This window comes from Acinonyx jubatus, chromosome D1, assembly GCF_027475565.1.
Source record: "Acinonyx jubatus isolate Ajub_Pintada_27869175 chromosome D1, VMU_Ajub_asm_v1.0, whole genome shotgun sequence".
Lineage (NCBI taxonomy): Eukaryota > Metazoa > Chordata > Mammalia > Carnivora > Felidae > Acinonyx > Acinonyx jubatus.
In genome coordinates, this window is record NC_069390.1 from 41,642,348 (window position 1) to 41,666,171 (window position 23,824).

The window sequence follows — 23,824 nt, forward strand, 5'->3', positions numbered from 1 at the left end:
GTTACATTCCAGTCTCTCTTGAGTTTGGGGAAGGAAGGCCTACACCTGGGGTTGGCAAAGGCAGTCTCAGATCTCATTTTCCCTGATTTTTGCACACAGAGAATATGTTTATTGCACTTGTCACATAGTCTCCTGAAGTGCAGGAGCATTAAAGTTGAATATTATTTTCATAAAAGTCACTAGGGAGAAGAGGAGAGGAGATGCCTAGTTCGGTTGTCTCCAGGAATAATTGGATTTGCCCAATGATTGGTAGAGTGCAGGTGGGAAATGACAGCGTGCCAGGAAAGTACATTTTATGGTGCTTTTGATAACACATTTGTCAGGCATGTATTTTTAATGACTTTGTGCCTGTTGTCATTATTTTAATAGAGACCTAATTTTTAGAATGGCGTTCATTATTACATTAAACTTTCTCTATTCAGCAAGGTTGGCAAATGGAATATTCTCATGGCTCAGTGTTGCCACCTACTGTGTTCTGTGTGGAGTGTCAATCTCCAAAAACCTAGAAGGCAATAAAGCACATTTCAAACTACAACAAGGCATAATTTGATCTGTCTGTTCTTCTACAAGGTTGCAAGTCCTCAGGGTGAACACTGTAAGCATCTGTCATCACTGTGTGCTCTAGAGTGCCAAGACACTGGTTCCAGCAACTTCTGATGATAAAAAAATGTTAGTCAAAAATACCATTTTTCCTTTGCTCCCTTGAGAATGAGCCTCAAAAACATTTGCTGCCTGCACATGGGGATCTGAATAATTGCTACATTCAGGTTTATGTTAGAGAGAGTGTTCAAGAAGAAGGCACTTAAGGGGATGTTTGTAAATGTGATGAGGCTTTTGGTTCTATCTTTGGCCCACTAGTCTCAGTAAGGATTTTGGCTCATGTCAGTGATTTAGAAAACCTAATAATTTTTATGTCTCCAAAGTTGTGTTCCCAGGCTGCTGGCTATTTCATATTCTTGAGCTTGTTTCTGCATTTAGGAGAACACCAGAGAATAGCAGTAGGCATTGTCGTGTGTTTACCTCCCCGTGCCAAGAAAGGACTGACATTCCAGCTTTGTTTGTGGATAGATTTAGGTTGAGTCTGATTCCGATCTCCTTCAGTGGCTTTGACAGTTTCTTATGTGGAAGATGAAGCATCTCGGTTATTGACCTGGCATCCTGTTCCCAGTTTGAATGGTAAGAGCCACAAAATCAATGGTACCTATGTAGGACATAAGATTTTACTCCTTTTGCCCCATAAATTATTGTTTAGACAATTAGGAACAGAAGAATATGAAAAATACACGTGTTAATTATTACCAGACTCTTTTTTTTAACATAAGGAGATCAAAACATTAAAGTGTTTTACATATTAATTTGGGTGTTTTCTCCCCCTAACCTCCAATTAATATTCATGATAAACAGCCTTTATTGATGATGTGGTTCTGTAAGTTTAACATCCAGGATGGTCAAGACTGGGCACTATTTGTCTATTCATCTACTGCTTTATCCTATTCCACAGTGGATTTGAGGCAGCTTATGAGAAAGGGATAAAATGTGAATAAAAAATAAAACAACAAGGACCAACCAGAGTTGAGTATAAATTATGTTAGGAGATTAAGCCTAAGGATACAAGGAGAATGAGAACAGCCCAGGTCTATTTCTGTTAAACTAAAAAGCCATTTCATTGGACAAGTTGATGTAGCCATTTTTTAAAGCTCTTGGAAGCTGGTCTCAGTTTTGGAAAGCTCTGTGTAAACATGGGCTGCTTCGTGTTCCTGACATTTCAGCTGAACTTTAAAAACTGCCATTTTTTCTTTCTTCCAACCTCTACCTGACCTCTAGCATACACCCATTTCCTCTGAGCCACGGAGGTGTCAGTACTGAAGGTATTTTATCAAGCGAGGTTGCTGTTTTTCTGGGAATGCTATAGCCTGGATGCCAGCCAGGGATTTGGGAAGCCTGAATGTGGGAGGCTTATTTTGGAAACCCTTTCATTATCATCACACTCAGGCCCTTGTGAGCAGTTCCAGGGACTCACACCCGGATGGGCTTCAATGATAGGAGGACTGAAAAAAAACTGTTGAAGCAGAAGGGAGGGATTCAGAAGTTCCCTTCTCACAAGCCAGCAGGATGCCCAATAATCTTCCTTCCACGGTTCCTATTTCCAGCCTCTTCTTCTGAACCTCCAGGCTCTGCGTTGCTTCTCAAAGATCTGGTACCCAGGAAGCTGGCTCAGAGAATGGAGCTGGGATGCAGACTTCACTGGACCACAGAGGGTGGGCTGCGTAGGGTGCTTTCAGCCTCAGAGCAAGTTGACATAAGGCTCTGCCCTTGCTTGTTACAACCAACCAGAAAGGTCTGTAACTGGGAGAGTCCTCTTCCCCCATCTTCACCAACACACAGACCCTAAGGAGTCATGTGATGATGAGATTCCCAAGTGGAGATGACCACAACTTACTGCCGTATGGACTTCTCCACTTGGATATCTAATAGACTACTTAGATCTCATGTATCCAAACCAGAGTTCTTGATTCATTTTAATGCCTCCCCTCCCTTTGGATTTGTTCTTCTTACAGGCTTAATCATCTCAGGAAATTGGCACTGGTATCCACTCTGTTGCTCAAACCAAAAACTTGGGAGTCTACTTTGCTTGTCTCTTTCCTTCCCCCCCGTTGTAAGTCCTGTCAGTAGTGGAATTGGCTACTGCCACTGAGACATTTTGTACAGCTGAATCTCCCTCAGCATTGACGATGTAGTCATCTTGCCAGCCATCTCCCTCTCTTGCCTGTACTCCTGCAGTGGTGTTTTTACCTAGTCTCCCTGGTTTCCCCCATTTCTTTTCAAGGCTTTGGAGTGGCATTGCAATCAGACCATCTGGGTTTGTATACTGGATCCTCTACTCACTGGGATGGGCAAGTCTACCTAATCTATAACTATTTTGTCATCTGTAAAATTGGGATAATAGTTGTACTCATATTGCAAGTTTTCATGAGGATTAAATATCATACATATAAAGTTCTTTGGACAGTTCAGAGCACATAGTTTAAACACTAAGGAAATATTAGGTTTTTATTTATTGTTCCAATCCCCAGGCCATTCTCCATATAAATGCTACAGAAGTCTTTTGTTTTTTAATTAAAAAAAATTTTTTTAAATGGAGCCCATTGCAGGGCTTGAACTTACCACCCTGAGATCAAGGCCTCAGCTGAGATCAAGAGTCAGACACTTAACTGACTGAGCCACCCAGGCACCCCTACAGAAGTCTTTTTAGAAAGAAAATTAGATCATGCCTCTTCCATGGCACGGTCTTTTCTTATAACCCCTCCCATGGCTTCCTATTGCATCTGGAAGAGAATCCAAATTCCTGCCAGGTATGATATGGCCCTCCATAACTCCTGCTATCTCACTCTTCAGCTTCCCTGTTACTGTCCTCCCCACTGGTCACTGACTTCTAGCCTCACTGCCCTTCCTCCATCCCAGGAATGTACCCACCTGGGTACATTGGTTTGTTCCCACCTGCTCTTGTGCCTGGAATGCTTTTCCCCTAGATCTTAGTTTAAGTGACACATCTTGAGCCCCCATTTCACGCCATCATATTACAGTTTCATTTTCTTCATAGCACACGTCAATCTCTGAAACTTTTTATTTACTATCTATATATTTGTCTCTCTGTCTCTCTTATCACTTACTACTGGCCTGACTTGTAAAAGGCCCTAATAAAGGTTTAGCCATTGAATGATTGATAGCCACTATTTATTTAGTACCTACTATGTCCCACTTACACAATTCTGTTTTTTCATCCTCATAACAATACTGTGGGGTGGGTATTTTAAATCCCATTTTAGGGCTGAAGAAATAGTGGCTTAAGGAAGACAGAGTGTATCCATGGCCACCTAGCTGGCATGTGGGGTGAGCCCAGATTTTAACTGAGGTCTGGCTGAGTCTGTGGAGTTTTTAGGTGATAACACTAGTGAATTCAGAGAGCTCTTACCTGGCTTATGAGTAGAAGGTGAGATGAGACAGGTATCAAAAGTATACTATCCTCATCCTTTATTTATTTTCTAAAAGTTTATTTACTTATTTTGAGAGAGAGAGAGCACAAGCAGGGGAGGGGCAGAGAGAGAGGGAGAGAGAAAATCCCAAGCAGGCTCTATGCTTTCAGTGCAGAGCCCAATGTGGAACTCGATCAGGTCATGATCCCGGAGTCATAGGATGGAGCCCTGCCTTGGGCTCTGTGCTGAGTGTGGAGCCTGCTTAGAATTCTGTCTCTCTTTCCCTCTGCCTCTTTTCCCTACTTGCATTCTCTCTCTTTCAAAAATGCATAAAATAAAAGATAACAGTTTTAGAGCATTTCCTATTGCTAAATGCTTCCGTGTATTATCCCTGTACTGGCATTCTTTATCATGTCCTAGTTTTGTTGTAATTTTGTTGAGGTTTGACAAGAGGTATTAATTGGATTCATTCAGATTCTGTTTTGAATTGATTCAAGCCTACTTGGATGATGCCTACTAGAAATCAAGGGGAGACAGGTGTGTTAGGCCCTCCTGGCCCTTTAGCATCAAATATCTCCAAGTGTGAGCTCCAGACTACACACAGCCAGATCACCTGGGTGCTTGCTAAATGCAAATTCCTGGGCTCACCCTAGACTTTTTTCATGAGATTCTCTAGGGATTGACACCTGAAATCTATTTTTTTTAAATTTTTAAATGTTATTTATTTATTTATTTTTAAATTTATTTTTTATGTTTTAAAATTTACATCCAAATTAGCATATAGTGCAACAATGATTTCAGGAGTAGATTCCTTAGTGCTCTTTACCCATTTGGCCCATCCCCCCTCCCACAACCCCTTCAGTAACCCTTAGTTCTCCATATTTATGAGTCGCTTCTGTTTTGTCCCCCTCCCTGTTTTTATATTATTTTTGTTTCCCTTCCCTTATGCTCATCCGTTTTGTTTCTTAAAGTCCTCATATGAGTGAAGTCATATAATTTTTGTCTTTCTCTGACTGACCCAGTTTCACTTAGCATAATACCCTCCAGTTCCATCCACGTAGTTGCAAATGGCAAGATTTCATTCTTTTTGATTGCTGAGTAATACTCCATTGTATATATATATACCACATCTTCTTTATTCATTCATCCATCGATGGACATTTGGGCTGTTTCCATACTTTGGCTATTGTTGATAGTGCTGCTATAAACATGGGGGTGCATATGTCCCTTCAAAACAGCACACCTGTATCCCATGGATAAATGCCTAGTAGTGCAATTGCTGGCTCGTAGGTAGTTCTATTTTCAGTTTTTTGAGGAACCTCCATACTGTTTTCCAGAGTGGCTGCACCAGCTTGCATTCCCATAACGTTTGTTTTTGAGAGAGAGAGAGAGAGCGAGAGAGAGAGAGCGAGCATGAGCAAGGGAGACAGAGACAGAATCTGAAACAGGCTCCAGGCTCTGAACTGTCAGCACAGAGCCTCATGTGGGGCTTGAACCCATGAACTGTGAGATCATGACCTGAGCTAAAGTTGGACAGTTAACTGACTGAGCCACCCAGGCACCCCAGGAATCTGTTTTTTTTAAAACAATCACTTGGAGGTTTTACTGATTAAAATGGATGTATGAAGATCACTGGTCATAGACATGTGTTCTAGCTAATTAGCTATTTCATGATTTGGCTTTCTCTATTAAAAAAAATCTATAAAGTTATATGTCTGGTCATTCATTTTATCAAAACTTATTTGGGTGGCTTTGGTCTCTGATCATGGAGCAAGTAGGCTCCCCACCTCCCCAACCCCGTCTTAATGATCCTTAGGCTCCAAGTCCCAGGTCCAAGTTAGCTTCCTTGGTTAGTTTGTTCAATATTTCCCACTTAGGTGAAGTAGAGTGACTTGTTTCTGTCCCTAAGCTGTTGCCTGACTGTGGGGGGCTGGTCTGTTCTCAAGGGGGCTGGATGGTTGTACAGTAGTGGACCTTCTGAAACATTTGTCCCTGTTAGAGTTATTTTTATACCTGGTAGTGACTCAGTCTCTTTTCCTCCCATATTCTTGAGGTTCAAAGTCCTTTGGCTTCAACCCTTCTTTGTTTGAAAGACGCAGGAAGTTCGGATCCCCCTACTTTTCGCCATGTTGGCCCCTCAGGCCAAGAAACAGGCTCTTAAGATTAGAGAACAATCTGATAGTACCCTGGAGTTATTTGTAAAAATAGGGTTTAGTCTTATTTCTTCTCAGAAACAATTCTAGAATGATCAAAATTCCTAGCCCTTGATGTCTATGCTTTCCTCCCCTCTGTTCACTCTCTAAACAAAGGCCCCATGTTTAATAGATACCATAACAGTAAAATTAGCTTTATTAGACCCTAGGTGGATTTAAAATGTAACCTAATGGCAGCTGTCTCTGGCTTGGAAGTCATATGTTTTATTTTGAGCAAAGACGGAGGGTAGTTACAATGCCTGGTAAGGGATTAAATGATTACTGAATTTAAGTGACCAAATAACACAAGCATCCCTCATCTTTAGATCCTGCCCTGGTGGTTTTTGCCCATTGTGTTTTTGAGGAACCTGGGGTACCACCTACCTTCTGTCCTTGACTTCAGAGTTCCCGAGTTGTGCCCTATGAGAAGTCAGCACCGTTGTCTTATCCACCTCCACTCCCACATCTAGTGTGTGTGCACCCAGCTTCTTGGAAAGCTTGAATGGTGAGACTAGTTGAACTTCACCAGCCTTGTGTCAAAGGACCCAGAGCTAGCCAGTTCCCTTCTCCCCAAGAAAGTCCCAGCATATACTTTCATTAAATAATAACATCCTACACTGAGGCCCTGCTGTTCACTTTGTCCTAATGCTTTTATACCCACCCCCTTAAAAGAAAAGAGCTTTTATTAGGCTATTTAACAGAAGAGAATCTGAGGCACAGATCACCCTACTAGTTACTGGCTGAACCCAGTCTGTATTATGGCTTGTTGTTTTTCTTCTGGTCCTTACCAGTGTGCTTGGTGGCGTCACCAGGTCTGTGAAAAGCAGACTAAACAGCTTTTAGTCCTAAAGACAAAACGTATGTGCTGTACATGTTCTCTGATGATTTATCTGGTAGAGAGTTTCAGGAATAGGGGACAGCTCCATTAGTGGATGGTCATGGCTGCTTCATTTTGGACCCTTTAGTCTAAGCTTCTAAGCATCATTATAAGCACAGCCTAGGAGGTAAATGTAAAAATAATCTTCTTGCCAGGTTTTCCTGCATGGTATCCTAGCGACGATGTACTGTCTGTCCTTGAGTGTTGGGGCACCAACTGGGGCAGTATCGGAGCTTGCAGAGGGGAGGGATATGAAGGGCATAGTCAGAGGCACCCCTCTTGACGTCCAGGCATAGTTTCTTTTTATGTTTTGGAGCACTTTTAACCCACTTATTTTTAACAAACATTTTATTTTCTGATTAAAAATATGTTTCTTGTCAGATAACTTGGAAAACAGAAAATCCCAAGGAAGGAAATAAAAACCAACTGAAATTCCAATGTTGTTAGTATTTTGGTAGATATCCTTCTGGTCATCTTCTTTCTTTCATACCATGATTAGGTTCTAAACTCAGAGTGTAAGGGAAAAAAAATCTCATAAAGTCAAAATTACTCTAAACCACCATGGACAGCACTTTTTATGCACTCTAAAGTTTGGAAACCACTGCACTAGACTCAAGGAAAGGACAACTAAAAAATCTATATGAAATTAGAAGTCTGGGGGAAAAAATCAGTCTGGCTTTAATATTACTATCAAATCCCTGATGATGAGTGGATGGTGGTGGAGAACTGAACTGCGTTCCTGCCTGCCTCATTTCATTCTGTTTTAATATTAAGCTTTTGTGAGTTGTGGGTTCACAGATTTACCTGTGAGGATAACATGCCATAGTAGCATCACATTTAGCTCCAGGGGGTAGGTTCTGAGTCAACAAGTAGGAAAAATGAACACAGTGCAACTCCACCATAGATTCCTGCTCCCTCCATCGCTGCCCCAAAATGCACTTGCATGTGTACATACAATTAGATCATTTGTTTTGTAACCTTTGTTTTGTTTAATTCAGTAAATATTCTATGTATCACTTTTATTTAAGTTTATTTTGAGAGAGTGAGTGTGTGCACATGTATGGGGGAGGGGCAGAAAGAGAGAGAAGAGAGAGACTCCTAAGCAGGCTCCATACTCAGTGCAGAGTCCAACACAGCTCCATCTCACAAACTGGGATCACGATCTGAGCCAAAATCAAGAGTTGGATGCTTAACCAACTAAGCCACCCAGGTGCCCCTGTGTGTATCATTTTTAAAGTTGCATATGTAAATGAGAAGGAGTGAAATATGGCCTTTTGTAGCAACGTGGATGGAACTGGAGAGTATTATGCTAAGTGAAATAAGTCATACAGAGAAAGACAGATACCATATGCTTTCACTCTTATGTGGATCCTGAGAAACTTAACAGAGGACCATGGGGGAAGGGATGAAAAAAAATAGGGAGGGAGCCAAACCATAAGAGATTCTTAAAAACTGAGAACAAACTGAGGGTTGATGGTGGGGGGGAGGGAGGGGTGCGTGGGTGATGGGTACTGAGGAGGGCACCTGTTGGGATGAGCACTGGGTGTTGTATGGAAGCCAATTTGACAATAAATTTCATATTAAAAAAAAACCACTGAAAGTAAAAAAAAAAATAAAGTTGCATATGTATATTTAGTGGTAAAGATGTTTATTAACCAGTCTCTTGTACATTTAGTTTATTTCCAATTATTTGCTGTTCTAAAAATGGCGAAGTGAACATCCTTGTGGATAAATCTTTGTGTTCATCCATAATTATGTCTTGAGGATAAATTCTTAGCTGTGGAATTGATGGTTCAAAGGATATGAACATTTTTAAGTCTTTTAATTCATATTGCTAAATTGTCCCCAGGAACATTGTATGCTTCTATCAAAGTGTCTATTTCCCAGCATCACTGGAAATTAACATTCAAGAGTCTTTCACAATATGCCTTCTTTTTTGGATGACCTAGGGCTTCTCTTCATTGTGTGGTCAATTTATCCTGGAAGGAATGAACAAAATGAGGCTAGAGATGAAAAGTGCTGGTGGCCAGGTCTATGTGGGAGGGACAGGGACAGATAACAGGAAAGGGGTAAGCTTAGAGACCATTTCTTTACTCCTGCCTCCAGGTCTTCAGCAGGTATCTAAAGATAGAATATTAATATTTAAAGGGCATGTGTAGTTTTAAAAGCATATTTCATATTATAATTTTAGATTTTGAAAATGATTTGATGTCTTTCATTATAGACACTACAGGACAGGAATGACATTTGTATATCTAAAATGGAGTATGGTTTAAAAAAAAATGGAAAAACACTGTCCTAATCCAACACTCATCTTAGAGAAACTGAAACCAGAGAGTAGAGGGATTTCTGTAGAGCTACACAGCAAATTGATGATAGAGTTGAAGCCAGAAGTAAAGGTTGTCAACTGCCTGTTCATAGCTCTTCTGTTGAGTTGGGACATCATGGTTCAGGAGGAGATGAAAAGCAGATATAAGGTCCCCTTTGGATAGATGGCCAGGCTTTCTTCCAGAGCCTGTGAGCTGCCCCATACCCCTCCTGGACAAAGACCCAGGTGTCTCTGGCATGGCAGTTCACTTCTGCTTGAACATTTCCAGAGGGAGCTTGCACTTTAATAACCAGGGCTTTTGCCTGAACTTTCCTTCCCCTTGGATAACTTCTAACTTCTCTTCCTGCCTCAGCATCTTGAATGTCACTTCCTCAGGGAAGTCTTTCCTGACTGCCAAGATAGTTTAGGGTCCCTATGTGCATTCTTATAGCACCTCTTACGTTTAACACCTTGTCACAATTATAATTACTTTGCACTGTATTTAACATCTCTCTCCCTGACTAGACTATATGTTCTACGAGAGTAGGAATGTTGTTTATCTTCTGTTGCTCTTGGCCTAAGCATTGATAAATGCTTGAATGTTTGACTATTTGGATGGATGTTAATGAGTGAATTGGAAGTGTGTGTGGCTGCTGGGCGGTGCTGTTTCCCATTGCCTGCAGAATCAGGAGAGCTGTCCCTCATTGCCAAGGGCGTTGAGAGAGGCGAGAGGGGAGACTCCTTTTTAGGCTGCTAGTATAGAGACAAGCCAGAGGGTATGATCTGCTTTGCTGGGTGCCCCATGGCGGCCTCCTGGGTGATGGGGTCAGCAACCTAATCCAACCAAGCATTCTTTCCTGGCTTGTCAGGATCAGCCCCAGCAATTTAGTAGTGGTGGTTGGAGAGGAGCCTCCTCGATTCATTCTGGGGAAGAGAATTCAAGGTCAGGGCTCTCCTTGGCGGGGAGAAAACAGCAACCCGGGTCACCTGCAGCCTGGTCTTCACAGTAGATGGGCACTTGCAGCAACTGCTGTAAGGTCTGCTTGTGGCTGGCTGGGCGCCAGTGCAGCGCCGCTGTTAGGCGGCAGGTCCTGCCCCCTCTGCCGGTTTCCCTCCCCCTCCTCCGTCTCCTTACCACTCCAGCTTGCTGCATCCTCTGCAAGGAGAGGAATGTGCCGCGCTCGGACGCGCCGTCCTGGCGGCGCGGCGGCACTCCGGGCGCGCTCTGGACCGCCGGGGTCCGCCGTCTGGCGCTGCGCCACGTGCTTTGATCCGCGCTGATGTCAAGTGGGTGTGGGCTCTTAGGGAAGGCCCAGGCGAGGACGAGGAGGACGAGGAGGGCGCGCGATGCGCCGCGGGCGCGCTGAGGCCACAGCGCGCTCCGCCGCCCAGCGCTGCTGACCGGTGGCCGGCCTGGGCTCAAGGAGCGGGCGCATGGAGTGGCGGCGCTGCCCGGCCGGGGACGCATGCCCCGCCGCCCTGGGGGGCTGGTGGGGACCGCCGCGGGGGGCCTGCAGGTGTGTCCTCGCGCTGTAACTTTCGGGGGGCTGCGGGCCGGCAGGCAGCAGGGGCTGCATCGGGGGTTGCTTTTTGTGGCTAGGCGCTGGCGTGACGGGAGCGGGTTCGTCCCCGGCTGGCCATCCGCGTGGGAGCCGCAGCTCGCCGCGGGAGTTTCAGCGAGGGAATTCGTGGGGCGGGCGCCGGGCTAGGGGTTACTCATCGGGAAGGGCGCCGAGGGAGCAGCCTTGTTGTTTTGAGAATTGGGTCTCCAAGTACAGCCTGCGTTCATGGTAACAGGATTAGCTCTCAGCAGACAGCTCTGCTTCCCGAAATCGGCGGTGGTTGGGGGCACTGATCGGTGGGGGTGGGGGGGGGGGACTGGGCAGAGGCTATCTCTTCTCCCCTTATCTGCCCCCCACCCACTTCCTGATGGGAGCCAGCTAAGGGGGAGGTAAGGGGGCAGCTTCTTGTCGTTTGACAGGTCTGGTTTCAGACACACCTTCCTGGAGGAATGCGGAGGCTTTGTTACAGGCGTCCGTCCCAGCCCTGAGCCCAGAAGCTTGCGGGCATGGGGCCGGGGCTCCGGTGCCATTACTCATCTTTTATGGCAACACGGGCGGGCTCCCGGGTAGGCAAGTTAATTATTAATGTGTCTAGCTGGAGAGAGGGAATCTGGAGATGAGATTGGTGGGTTGCAGGTTTTTCTTTCCCTTTTTTGGCATTGGCACTCAAGGTTTAAACCCAAGGTATTGCAGCCAGTTTCCTGAGAAGGATGCTGGTGTTCCCCTAGTGACTGGCACTCTGCGGAAGGGATCCCCTTTCCCTGTCTGTGGGACAGCACCATCACCCCCCACCCCCCGCCACCCCCTGGGAGGGCAGAGAGGGACCAACTCTGGGTTTTTATCTACTTTTGAACCAGTCTGTACCTTTCCTCTGCTTTCTGAAAACAAACACACTCCCACCCTTGTCCCAGGGCAGCTTCCTGATGAAGCTTCCAGGCCAGGTGTGTGAGACCTGGGTCTTCCGCTGACCATCTGAAGTTTTCTGGAAAGGGCTGCCCTACCACAGCCCCAGTACCTGAGAATTCTGCACCTGTTCAACAAGTGCCTCTGGGTCTGTTTCAACAATCTGTAGACTGTTGGCCAAGGCAAAAGGGTCTGCCAGGTCGTTATCTGGCCTATCCCAGTGCCCTCAGTGCCTACTGGAAGGAGGAGGTCAAGGTGGAGAAGAGCTGAGGGCAGAGTGTGACTCTTCCCTCAGATGGTTTCAGTTTCCCTCCCCCTTGGCTGGGGAAAGGTGGATTCTAAAGCTGGTGGTCTCACAAAGTGTGCTCTATGTGTGCTGGGCATTTCAGGTGTGCCCCTATTGAGCGGAATGGAAGAACCCAGGTTTAAATCAAGGGCTGTGGATGGGGCTTGGCTCTGGGAGAGGTGGGTTGGAGGGGGCCAATTGGAGGCAGGCCTGAGGAGATTTTTGCCCCAGTTGGGGCCTGTGGAGAGTTGCCAAACTCAGTCTTCCAGGCAGCATTGTGCTTTAGAGACCTGAGAAACTGTTTTTCTTGTCAGCTGAGGATAGAGTACTCAGCCTCGTAAACTGAAGGGTTGAGTTAGGGTGAGTAGAAGATGAGCACATCTTGGAAGTTGACACTCGTAGGAGTGCAAGAAGGGCTAGGCTTTCTGGGGACTAGGTGTGGGGAGGGGGATCGCCCTAGGAGAGTGGAAAGTGTCTAAAGGGCGGTGGGTTTATTGGGGGTATGCAGTGCAGGGAGGGAGATTCTAGCTCTGGTTGTGGGCTGTGCATGGTGTGAGACATGGTGTGCATGGTCTGAGACAGGCTGCTGCAGTACCCATATCTCTCCCCTCAATTTTCTATCCCCTACGTTGGTGACTTGGCTTGCTGGATTCACCTTGCCCCTGTCTCTGGTCTCCAGGGTGGGACTGTTCTGATGGCTGCCCAGGGACACATAGTCCCCATCTTATTCCAGCCTTTCAGAGAGGCCGCTGACCCTGCTACCTGGGTCACTGGGGAGTCCATGCCACCTGTCCTTCCACCAGCCTACATACTCAGTGGCACTCTTCCCCCAATATAGGTGCTTTTCGAGTGCCACCTTCTCCAGCAGTGCCCTGATCTGCTGCTGATTTGCCAGCACTCTGCAAGTTGAGGGTTTGGAGATGGCCCTGATAAGGAGCAAGTTTTTTCTATCATGGGAAGTCTGCCCATGGATGCCATCTAATGTCTGCTTCCCTTGCAGCCTGCTGGTCATGGCTGAATATTCATTGATAATGGCCTGGCCACTGCTTGGGGAAGCTACTCAAGGTGATACTGTAAAGAGTAGGTGGGTAATACGGTCCCTGGGGCACTGTGAGGTAAATGGGAGATCAAGGGGTTGTGGGGGAAAGTGAAGCAGTTATCAGAAAGGCTGTGGGATTGTGGGGCTAGTAGGCAGGAGCCAGAATTCTCACGGGTTGTAGTTTCAGAGGACTGAGCAGGGCTGGTTTGGAGAGTCCCCTATGTGTCCTGTTCCTAATGTCTGTGCTGGACACAGCAGGTTGTGGTGAGTTCATCAGTAGCTAAGGCCTCTGTCCTGGGGCCTGACTGCCCCTCCAACCTGGAAAAAGAGCCATTTTGTTTATGTATACCAGCTCCTGGGCTTGTCTTCTCCCTTCTCTCTTAAAGGAGGCATTGAGGCTGATGGTGGCTGTGACTGTTCCTCAGCCCCAGCTATAGCAGGGAGCCTTTTCCTTGGCTGGACAGCAGGGAGAAAGTACCCAGGCTAAGAGAGAGGTGTCCTGAAGATTTGTTCTGAGTCGGATATGATCAAGAGGAAAAACAGAATGAAGACCCTGGTAGCCTTTGCAGTCTTGGTTTGCAAAAGTACAAAATTCCTCCTTAGGTTTTATACTGTCTCTGAAGAGAAAAGAGGCCAGTATTCCAGGCCTGTGCTCTGGGGGTATCCAGGAGCAAGGGTTAATTGAGGCAGGTGGTGTTTGATTTCCTTGCTTGTTAAAGAGGGATAAGGATACCTCTCTTCAATACCCTCTGCCCCCCAAGGATAATTGTGAGGATTATGAGATGTTTGTAAAGGATTTAATACAGTGCTTGTTAATTGGTAGCTGTTATTATTTTTTTATTAATTAAAGGTAACTGAAGGATCCTTGGAGCAGCAGCTGAGAGAGTATTCTGTAGAAAATGGGAATGTCAAAAATGCCTTTTTTTTTTTTTTTTTTTTTTCTGACCCCAGAAGCCATACCCGGGCTCCTAGGGTCAGAAGTGAGACCTGCCCTGGCCTTCACATCAAACCTGTTTTCCAGCCTCAGATCATTCAAAGAGGCCATGGAGACCTGTGAATCCCTGACTACAGGCACAGTTGAACTAGAAAGGTGGCATGCTGAGACTCTTGCTAATGCAGCCATCTCTGGGCCAGCCATGATTATGGAATGTTAGTCCAAAGAGCAACCAGATACCTGGCACTTTTTGGTTATGTCACTCTAGACAAGTCCTCTTATCTCTTTGAGCTAGTGTCCCATGAGAATAGTAAAACCTGCCTCACACAGTTCTTATGACCCAATGGGATCATGTATGCAAAACTGTGATGTGGTATGCAAAGAATTGATAACTTACTGTGTACCAGACACTCTTCTAAGTGCTTTCATGTGTTATCTCATTTAATTTTCACAACGATATATGATGCGGTTAATTATTGATTAGGAAGTTGATGAAGTTGAGCTGTTAGGAATTGTAATTATTGGCTAACCAACCCCCTCTGGAAATCATGCATCTGAAGACCTGTCTCCCACAGTAGGAATAAACCAAAGTTTTCGCAAATGTTTGCACACTACCTTTTTTCCACTGACCTATTCTAACTTCCTAGGCTAATTCTCAATATGTTTCTAAAATGAGTAAAAGAGGTCCTTATTGGTCAGTTTGGTTTTTTGGTGTCCCTCTCTTGTCCTCTTTGCTCTTCATCCATAAGCTCTGTGGAGCTCATAGACACATCATCTTCTTGGCTTAAAATGACTTTTAAGTGTCATTTGTGTGGGACTATAACCCTCTTGTGCTCATTCACCTAACGGTCCCTTTTAAGAATGAGATTGCTGGTGGATCAGAGTTGATACTAGGTGTGGTAATGTGAGATATATTAAGGAGATTGTACATTAGCTTACCTCAATGCTGGGCAATGCTTAGATGCTAAGGGTCAGTTTAATCTCCTTCTGACTGGAGTGTAATTCATATAAACAAACCAAATGTTTGTGGAGAAAGAAGGAAAGGGGTTGCTAGTTTCATTTGACTTTAGGCAAGAGAAATGTTTGGTTTAGAGCCAACCATTAGACTGCAAGTTTTCAACATCTCATCCTTCTTTCTGATGGTTCTAGTTAGCTGTTTTACCTCCTACCTGCTGCTTCAAACTGTATCTGCTAGTGAGCACTCAAGTTTGAAGTTTTATATGTGTTCAGAAAAAGAGAAAGGAAGAAAGAAACACCCTGTGAAAATAAGGGCTCACGGCTGGTGGTGTTTCCAACATGGGTGGTGCTCATTAACAGAGAGTTATGATCACAGCTTCGAATTCATCCTCATTACTTTTGTAGCACATTTATAGGATAAGAAAGAGGCTGTCGCTTTGTGGGTTATTCTGTCTTTTTATGACAAGGATAACATTTATGAGGGTATGACACAAATAAAGGAATAAAGGTCTGGTTAGGAATGAAAAGTAAAAAGCAACTGGTGGCATTCCAGACATGCTCAGAAGATTCTAGAGCTCTCATTAGCAGAGGTAGGGTTTTTTGTGGCATGGACCTGAGTGTCCCGGCTCCCACAACAGCCTGGTCATGCTGTCAGAGTGGGTATTGTTACTGTCATTTTACTGGAAAGTGGAGTGACTTGCCTGAGGTCAGGTAGCCAGATTTGTAAGAGCAGATACTGGACCTCATGTCTCTGACTCTCTGACCCCGAGGCTAACAACCTCATTTATCCTTGTAATAAGCTTTTTACTATTATGCATACATTTTAGAATATTTAGAATATTACAAAGGAAGATTGAAGGGGGCAGGGAATCATGACCCAAGGACTGAAGACAGCATTGTTTACATTTCAGTGGCTTTCTCAACTTTTCATTATTATTATTATTATTATTATTATTATTTATTTTTTTTTTTTTTTAGGAAGAGGGAACATTTGTTTTTGTCACGGAAGATTTGCTTGTCATCTGTACATCTCTGGGAATACTCAGTTTCCTGTCTTGGAGCAGGAGCTCTTTCTGTAAGAGTTGATTCCCTACGTATTCAAGTCGAGTTCTTTCCTTTTGTATACAACACTGCTAGGCACTGTGGGGGAGAAAAAGATGAACAAGGTATTCCTGACTTCAGAGAGTTTATAATGAAGTGGAGACGCACATGTGCCCTCAGTCAGTTAGTCCGGGCCTGGTGGCGATAGCAAGTGGTGATATTCTCCAGCTATGTTCCCAGTACCCAGACACGTTACTCACAATCCCCAAACAGCCTCAGGGAGGAGGTATTACCCACTTTACTCATTTTACAACTGTAGAAACTGCAAGGTTAAATGACTTGCCTAAGGTGATAAAACTAACAACCACCCAAGCTGAGATGACAACACCAAGTGCTCTCTCACGAAGAACTGATGTAAGAAGTTCCATTAAGGAGAAGCACAAAGTCAGAGGCGTACAGCCCTTTGTCATTCTCTTTCATCCTTTTCTTCTCTTTGATTTTAAGACGGATGATTCTAATTATATTCCATGGTATTCGTTACCTTTAAAAAAATTCCCTGCCCAGATTCTTTTGCTTATTCAGACCACTTGGTAATAAATCTCAAAATCTTGGAACTGGAAGGAAATGGAAAGGTGGTCTAGACCATTCTCTTTATTTTCTTATTTGGAAGAAACTGAGTCTCAGAGAAGGGAAATTACCTGGGTGCACACAGTTTAGTTAAGCCATGTTTTTTCACCAGAGTTTCCCAAAGTGTGAATGCGTATGAGATAATACAGGGGTGAATGTTTTTAATTTTAATAGCTTTGTACATAAGTGTATAATTTTTCATGTGTATTTGAAGAGAAATATAGTTACAACATCAAAATCATTATTTGACAGCTATTGTTGTCTATGTAGTCCATTTAAAGAAAAAAGTGGAGATACAGGTTGGGCAGGGCAGAAATCACAGAGGTGGGCATTGTGTGGATAACTGTGCATATACACCAATTTGTACTTTCCTAGAGGAGTTACTTGCCCTGCCAGCTTTATTATTTCAGGGGCAGGAAAAAGGAGGTCATCTCCTAGTGAAAATATACTACCTGCTAAGCATTTTACCTGTGGGTCAGTATTGGTGGTCTCAGTTGTTGTGTATATTGAGAGAGCTCAGAGAGGCTGACTAATAAGCTCAGGGTAACACAGGATAGATTGGAGAGAAGGGATTCAGATCTCAGCTTGGGTTCCTTCCATCGCCAAATCCTAGCCGCCTGTCATATTCTGTAAAGTGGGTGAACCCTCGACCCAGCCTGCTCCTCTTCTCAGGGATCCTAACATCATTTTGTTTAGGTACCAGGCTCATGTGGAAATACATGTGGTTGGGTTGCTAGGTTGCTACTGTAACCTGCTAATTTAAAGCCTGATTTTGATAGAATTTCAAAGAATGTGCTGTATTTATAATATGTGATATTTATCGAATCTGACTCATGCTGGTAAGAGATAGAACCCTTATCTTGCTGCCTTTTGGCTTCTGCTCACATTGTGATGATGCCATGTGGATTGTGAGCTCTGGGAAGCCATCGACTGTGCCTGTCAGTCTATGCAAAGGGCAATTACCAGATGCTTTTTGAGACTGATTCATCCATACTTTCACGGTTCAGAGAATTAACTAGTAGATTTTTACCTAGAGTGGAGGTATGGAGATGTAAGTGTGGGCTACTTCCAAGTTAGCTGAAGAAATCTGGAGTTGCAGGTTATGGAGAGAGGGCCCTTTTCGGAGATTTTGACTAGAATGGAGGAGACGTGTCAGGCTTTGGGACTTTCCCAAACCAGCCGAGAAGATTCCACTTCTCAGTGGTTTAGGACCAGATGGAGCATAGCCTCTTGCATGAGGCAGGCAGTCACTGCCCATTTGCTGTGTCCTAGATGCTATGATAGTGGGGTAGGCCGAGTGATTCCTCTCCCCACTCCCAAAGATGTCCATGTTCTAATCCCCAGAACCTGGGAATATGTTACCTTAAATGGTAAAAGGGACTTTATAGGTATAATTAAGTGAAGGATCCTGTAATGAGAGATGATTCTGGTTTATCTAGATGGACCCAATGTAATCAGAAGGGTTCTTACAAGAGGGTCCAAGTGAAAGAAGGAAACATGATGAAGGTAACAGGTTGGAGTGATGCAGGGCCATGAGCTGAGGGATGTGGGTGGCCTCTGGGAACTGCAAAAGGTAAGGAATGGATTCTCCCATGGAGGAGGAGTGCAGCTCTCCTGATCAACTTTGACTTTAGCTCAGTGAGACTGATTTTGGACTTCCGACCTCCAGAACTGTATGACCATACATTTGTGTTGTTTTAAGCCATTAATTTGTGATAATTCATTACAGTTGCAATAGGAAACCAATACAGATAGGTGCTGAAGATTGAACAGCGAATATAGCCGCAGTCCCTGCCTTCAGTGTAGTGGGGGAGACAGGCAAGTACACAGCCAATGTGGATAATAGTGGTGAGCATCTGGTAGGGCTGTAAGTCCAGGAATCTGTAGGACCTAAACCAGTCTGGGCAGATAAGGGAAGACCTCCTGGATGGACTGATCAGAGGTGCCACTGAAGGAGGGTTGGAATTAGGGCCTGAAGTGGGACAGAGGCTTTATGGGGAGAGAAAAGCGTGTTCAGCATCATCTCAGTAAGACATCAGAAAGCTAGGTGCAAGCTACTGGCCAGGCCTTGCAAAGCCGAAAGCCGGTTGCATCTAAGTTGGTGTGGGCCCTCATGGCCCTGTTTTCAGACAAAGCCTTTTGGACCTTGCATATTAGGGAGATAAGATGGAAGAGTGTTAGTGCTATGCCTTCAGGGTTATGTGAATATCTACCTGCTAGTTCTTTTACATGTATTATCCCATTTAATCCTCATAACAGCTGTGCTAAGTAGGGACTGTTATTTTCTTTATGTTGCAATGGAGCAAAATGAGATTTAGATTTTAAGTAATGGGCCCAAGGTCACACAATTTGTAGGTAGCAGGGTGGAGATTTGAATCTGGGCCTTTAGGCTTCAGAGCCCAAGGTAGAGAGATCTCCTCTGTGGTAGAAAGATCACTGGGCCAGAAATCAGACAACCTGAGTTCTAGTGTTAGCTCTGCTGTGTATTAGACTTAGAACAGGTCAGCCTGCTTTCCAACCTCAATTTTCCCATCTGCAAAAGGGGACAAGAGCCTGACTTCTTCAGAGATGTTGTGAGCATAAGGGAGATTCTCCTTTATGAATACAGGAATATTCATAAATATTCTCATCAGAGTTTCAGATACCCTAGAGAGGGCCTTGTTAGTGAGCCTCATCTTGCAGTGCTGGGTCATTCTTAAGGGTCATTTGGCCACAGTAGGTCATTAAAGTGTCCACATGGGGGGCGCCTGGGTGGCTTAGTCGGTTGAGTGTCTGACTTCGGCTCAGGTCACGATCTCACTGTCCATGAGTTCGAGCCCCACGTCGGGCTCTGTGCTGACAGCTCAGAGCCTGGAGCCTGTTGCAGATTCTGTGTCTCCCTCTTTCTCTGCCCCTCTCCCACTCATGCTCTGTCTCTCTCTCTCTCTCTGTCAAGAAGAAATAAACATCAAAAAAATTTTTTTTTAAGTGTCCACATGGGGCTAGAGTGTTTGCATCCATAGGTAGTGGTAGGAACAGAAAGTGGCCAAGTAGCCGTGAGTGGCCTGTCTCAGCTACCAAGGGTGGGGGTGTAAGACTGCAAGGAAGAAGTGTGTTTTGCATCTTGTTCCCTGCACAGATGCTAATGTTAGAAGTGATTAGGGAAGGGGCGCCTGGGTGGCGCAGTCGGTTAAGCGTCCGACTTCAGCCAGGTCACGATCTCGCGGTCCGTGAGTTCGAGCCCCGCGTCGGGCTCTGGGCTGATGGCTTGGAGCCTGGAGCCTGTTTCCGATTCTGTGTCTCCCTCTCTCTCTGCCCCTCCCCCGTTTATGCTCTGTCTCTCTCTGTCCCAAAAAAATAAAATAAAAAACGTTGAAAAAAAAATTAAAAAAAAAAAAAAAAGAAGTGATTAGGGAAGAAACCTTTCTTGACTTGGAGTTGGGCGAGCAGCATTTAGTCCCACCCCTGCCACTTACTGTCTATGTGATTTGAGGCAAGTTAATGGAAGTTCTGGAGCCTCAGTCTCTTGTATAAAACAGGGCTAATGATTCCTACTTGGCAAAGTATGTGAAGGCATCCTGTCCAGTTCCTGGCGTATAGTGGATGTTGAGTAAATAGCGGCCATCTCTAAATCTGGCAGTTCAAGACTTCTCAGGGTTAATCCAGTAAATCCCTGTTCTTTGCAGGATTCCACCTTTCTCCCTTGCCTTTCAGACTCACTTAGGTGTGTTGTAATTGGATGTGAAGGGAGGGTCTGGCCTCAGAATGAGAGCCCCATGAATCTTTGAGAGGGAAGACCCCGTACTTCCCAGTGGGAAATGGTGACAAGTGGTTTTCAGGTGGCTGCAGTGGGGATGCTGAGCCATTTTGGAAGCGAGAATGTGTTTGTCTTGCCAAGTACAAGATTGAGTGTCACCGTTTTGCTTTCTGGGAATAATGTCCACGTAGATGAAGTAGATTTATGGCGCTGAGGTACGTCAGAGAACAGTTTTCTTTTCTTTTTTAATGCCTACAGTTTCTGATTATTAAGGTAATGTGCTAATTTTATAATATCTGGAGAATACCAAAAGAGGAAATTAAAAACGTTTACGTCCACACTCAGAGATGATTACTGCTAACATTTTGGTGTATTTCCCTCCATTCTTTTTCAAAGTGCCCATACACTGTTTTTCTAAAATATGCAATTTAGTATGCTTTATTCCCTTCACATTATATCATGTCATGTATGTTTCCCAGATTATTACCTATCCCTTAAAAACATTTTTTGCTACATAATAGTCTGTAGAGTACGTGTGCCATAATTTACTTAATTCTCCATTCAGTAGTTGGGCATTTAGGTTGTGTCCACTAAAATACATAAATGCATATTTCCCCTAAAATACACAAAAATATTTGACTAAGGATTTTAACCATTTTCTTAGATTCCTGGAACTGGAATTCCTAGATCAAGTAATAAGTACATTTAAAATTGCATATTTGTGGGGATTATCAGACTGTTCTATTTATCTTACACTAAAAAGCAGAAAAGTGATGGCATGTTAGAGGGCTATGGGTCACTCCAGCGAGGTCCCTGCTTCTGATCACTGTGCACAGAAGGCTCCCTCTTCACACAGCTCACTTGCTTCCTGGCAGACAGTACAATCAGCCTCTTGTGGCTCCCCAGTGAAATTTAAGTAATGGGTCAGTCTTTCCAGCGCTTCCCTCTCTGTCAGGAAGTTCATCTGTGAATCTAACCTAAATCTCAACTGCTGCGTTTTAAATCCTCACCCTCTGCTGGTTCCCCTCAGTGTAGTGGAGCAGAGCGGAACTGTGCAGTCTGCAGGCAGCTCACTCTCTGCGCCCCCCCCCCCCCCAACCCCCTGCCCCTGCTGCCTGATCATCACGGCTTCGGCCACCAGCCTTATGTTACCCTGGAGGAAACTTGAGGGTCTCTGGCTACTGCTGTCTCGACTGGGAGGGCGGTCCCTGCATCGAGTTGCTGACGATAACGCCAGGTAGGGTTTCCGAACCTGAGAGTGCCCATGCTGTGAAGGCCAGCCTCCAGGCCTCTCCCGTGCCCTCTGCAGAACCTGTGGGGGCAATTAGCATTCAGAGTGGTGCTCCCTTATTGACACTGCGGGTCTATCAGATTCATTCTCTGGGAAAAAAAAAATGAAATGTGGCTAGAGCAGGGATTAATTATGTTTTGGTCCCAAGCGCATTGGCCTAGTGGTAGATGCGCAGTGAAAAAAGACTGCCAGGCAGAGAGGGGCATTCAAGTGTATTCTGGTGATAGGAAAGCTGGCCTGTCAGTGTGGAGGGCTAGGGTCTTACTCTGGGCTTCCCACCCTTGGCATCAAGTAGCTGCTGTGCCCTCTGCCTAAATAGCCTTGGCCACCTTTCTTAGCCAGCACCCTTTGTTGGGAGCTGACAGCTTTATTATGGGGCAGGAGGATGTTAATTTGGAAGGGAAATGAATATAGCTGCAACTTCGCAGGCACTAAGAGGCCCCTTGTGTCCCTCACTTAGACATTTTAGAGCTGGCTGGCAATAGGCCAGCAGGGTGGACCGAATCATATAGGAAACAGACTGGGAATTGAGTCCTGCAGCACCTGTGGGAGTATCTGAGCATGGCTGGAAGCCCAGAGGAGGCTGGAGCCAGGAGCCCGGAGCCCAAAGCGCCCCTGGGGCCGGGCCCCGGCTGTCTGACCTCCTCCAGCTCCTTGCCCTCCCCTGTAGGTAACACCAGGAGATCCTGCCTTAACATGAGCTGCTTCATGCTTCTAGTTTTACTTCCTCAGAAGGTCTACACTCTTAAGACGAGATGCCTTGTTTCACACTTTGCTGTTTCTTCTTTCAGGGTCTGGTACAGTTCTAGCGCTTGACTGAAATAAACATTTAGGGGTCAAAACCCAGTGGTTTTATGCACTTGGTAAAGAAGCTACTTTTCTGCTGTTTAGCTCCTATTTAAAATTTCCATGTCAGGGGTGCCTGGGTGGCTCAGTCAGTTGAGCGTCCAACTCGGTTTCGGCTCAGGTCGTGGTCCCAAGGTCATGGGATCAAGCCTAGTGTGGGTCTCTGTGCTGAATGTGGAGCCTGCTGGGGATTCTCTGTCCCCCTCTCTCCTCCCCCCTCCTCCCCTCCCCCCTCCTCCCCTCCCCTCTGTCCTTCCCTGCTTGTGCTGTCTCTCTCTCTCTAAAAATAAAATAAAATTTCCATGACAGGTCGCTTTTCTTCCTTTTGAAGAAGGGAAGCTTTTTCTTCTGCCTCCTTTTATTGTTTTTCTTTTAATATTTTAAATGTTTATTGTCGAGAGAGAGAGAGAACGTAAGCAGGGAGGGGCAGAGAGAGAGGGAGACATGGAATCCGAAGCAAGCTTCAGGCTCTGAGCTGTCAGCAGAGCCTGATGTGGGGCTCAAATTCAGGAGCTGTGAGATCATGACCTGAGCCGAAGTCAGACCCACAACTGACTGAGCCACCCAGGCGCCCCTGCTTCCTTTTATTGTTATCCTAAACCTACTTTGGGGCTGAATGTCACTGGTACTTTTAGTTGGCAAGTTGGAGCCCAGTGTCCCCACTATGAGACCTTCGCCTGGTGGATGCCATCCCTGGCCATAGAATCCCTTTGGAGCTTTTGAAAAATATTGATGCCTGGGATCCAGTGCCAGATATTCTGATTTATTTGGTCTAGGTTGGGACATTGGCATCATGGGTTTTAAAACATTCTACAGGTGATTCTATGTTAATTATTAATGTTCAGGGACTTTCCCTGAATAAGGAGTGAGATGTGTCTACCTAGTCCTATCAGCAATTTCCCTTTATGAGAAGATCTGTGTTAGAAGCCTGTGATATCTACAGTCGTAGTTTGCTTCACATCCTTTATGGAGGCAGAAAGGCTGAAATGACAAATGAGAGGATTGTGCTACTCCTTTCCTGTGTGGTATTGGCTTGCTGAGAAGTCCCTATGGATGGACCTCACGCCCCTGTCTATGACCAGGGTGTACTCTGGCTGTGTCACTCTGCCTGGTAATTAGGCTGGGGACCTGGACAGGATAAGGATGCCTTAGTGAAGGTTCAAGATAGAAATAAACAAACAGGGTATGAATCTGTTTATATTTTGTTCATTAGCCAGGGACTGGGTTTACTTTTCTCAAACTTGTGAAGGA

At 45.1% G+C, this 23,824-nt stretch overlaps 1 protein-coding gene across 10 annotated transcripts in view; it reads left to right on the forward strand.

Annotated features, from left to right (window-relative positions):
• Positions 1 to 23,824, forward strand: part of PLEKHA7 (pleckstrin homology domain containing A7) — a 219,610-nt gene that overhangs the window by 68,224 nt on the left and 127,562 nt on the right. Inside the window, exon 1 of one of the 10 annotated variants that reach the window (XM_053203413.1) lies at positions 8,575 to 10,868. The exons of the other annotated variants lie outside the window; for them this stretch is intronic. Within the exon in view, the coding sequence (XP_053059388.1) occupies positions 10,786 to 10,868 (83 nt within the window). The 5' untranslated portion in view covers positions 8,575 to 10,785. Of the gene's footprint in view, positions 1 to 8,574; positions 10,869 to 23,824 lie in introns of those variants that run through there. 10 annotated transcript variants of the gene reach the window in all.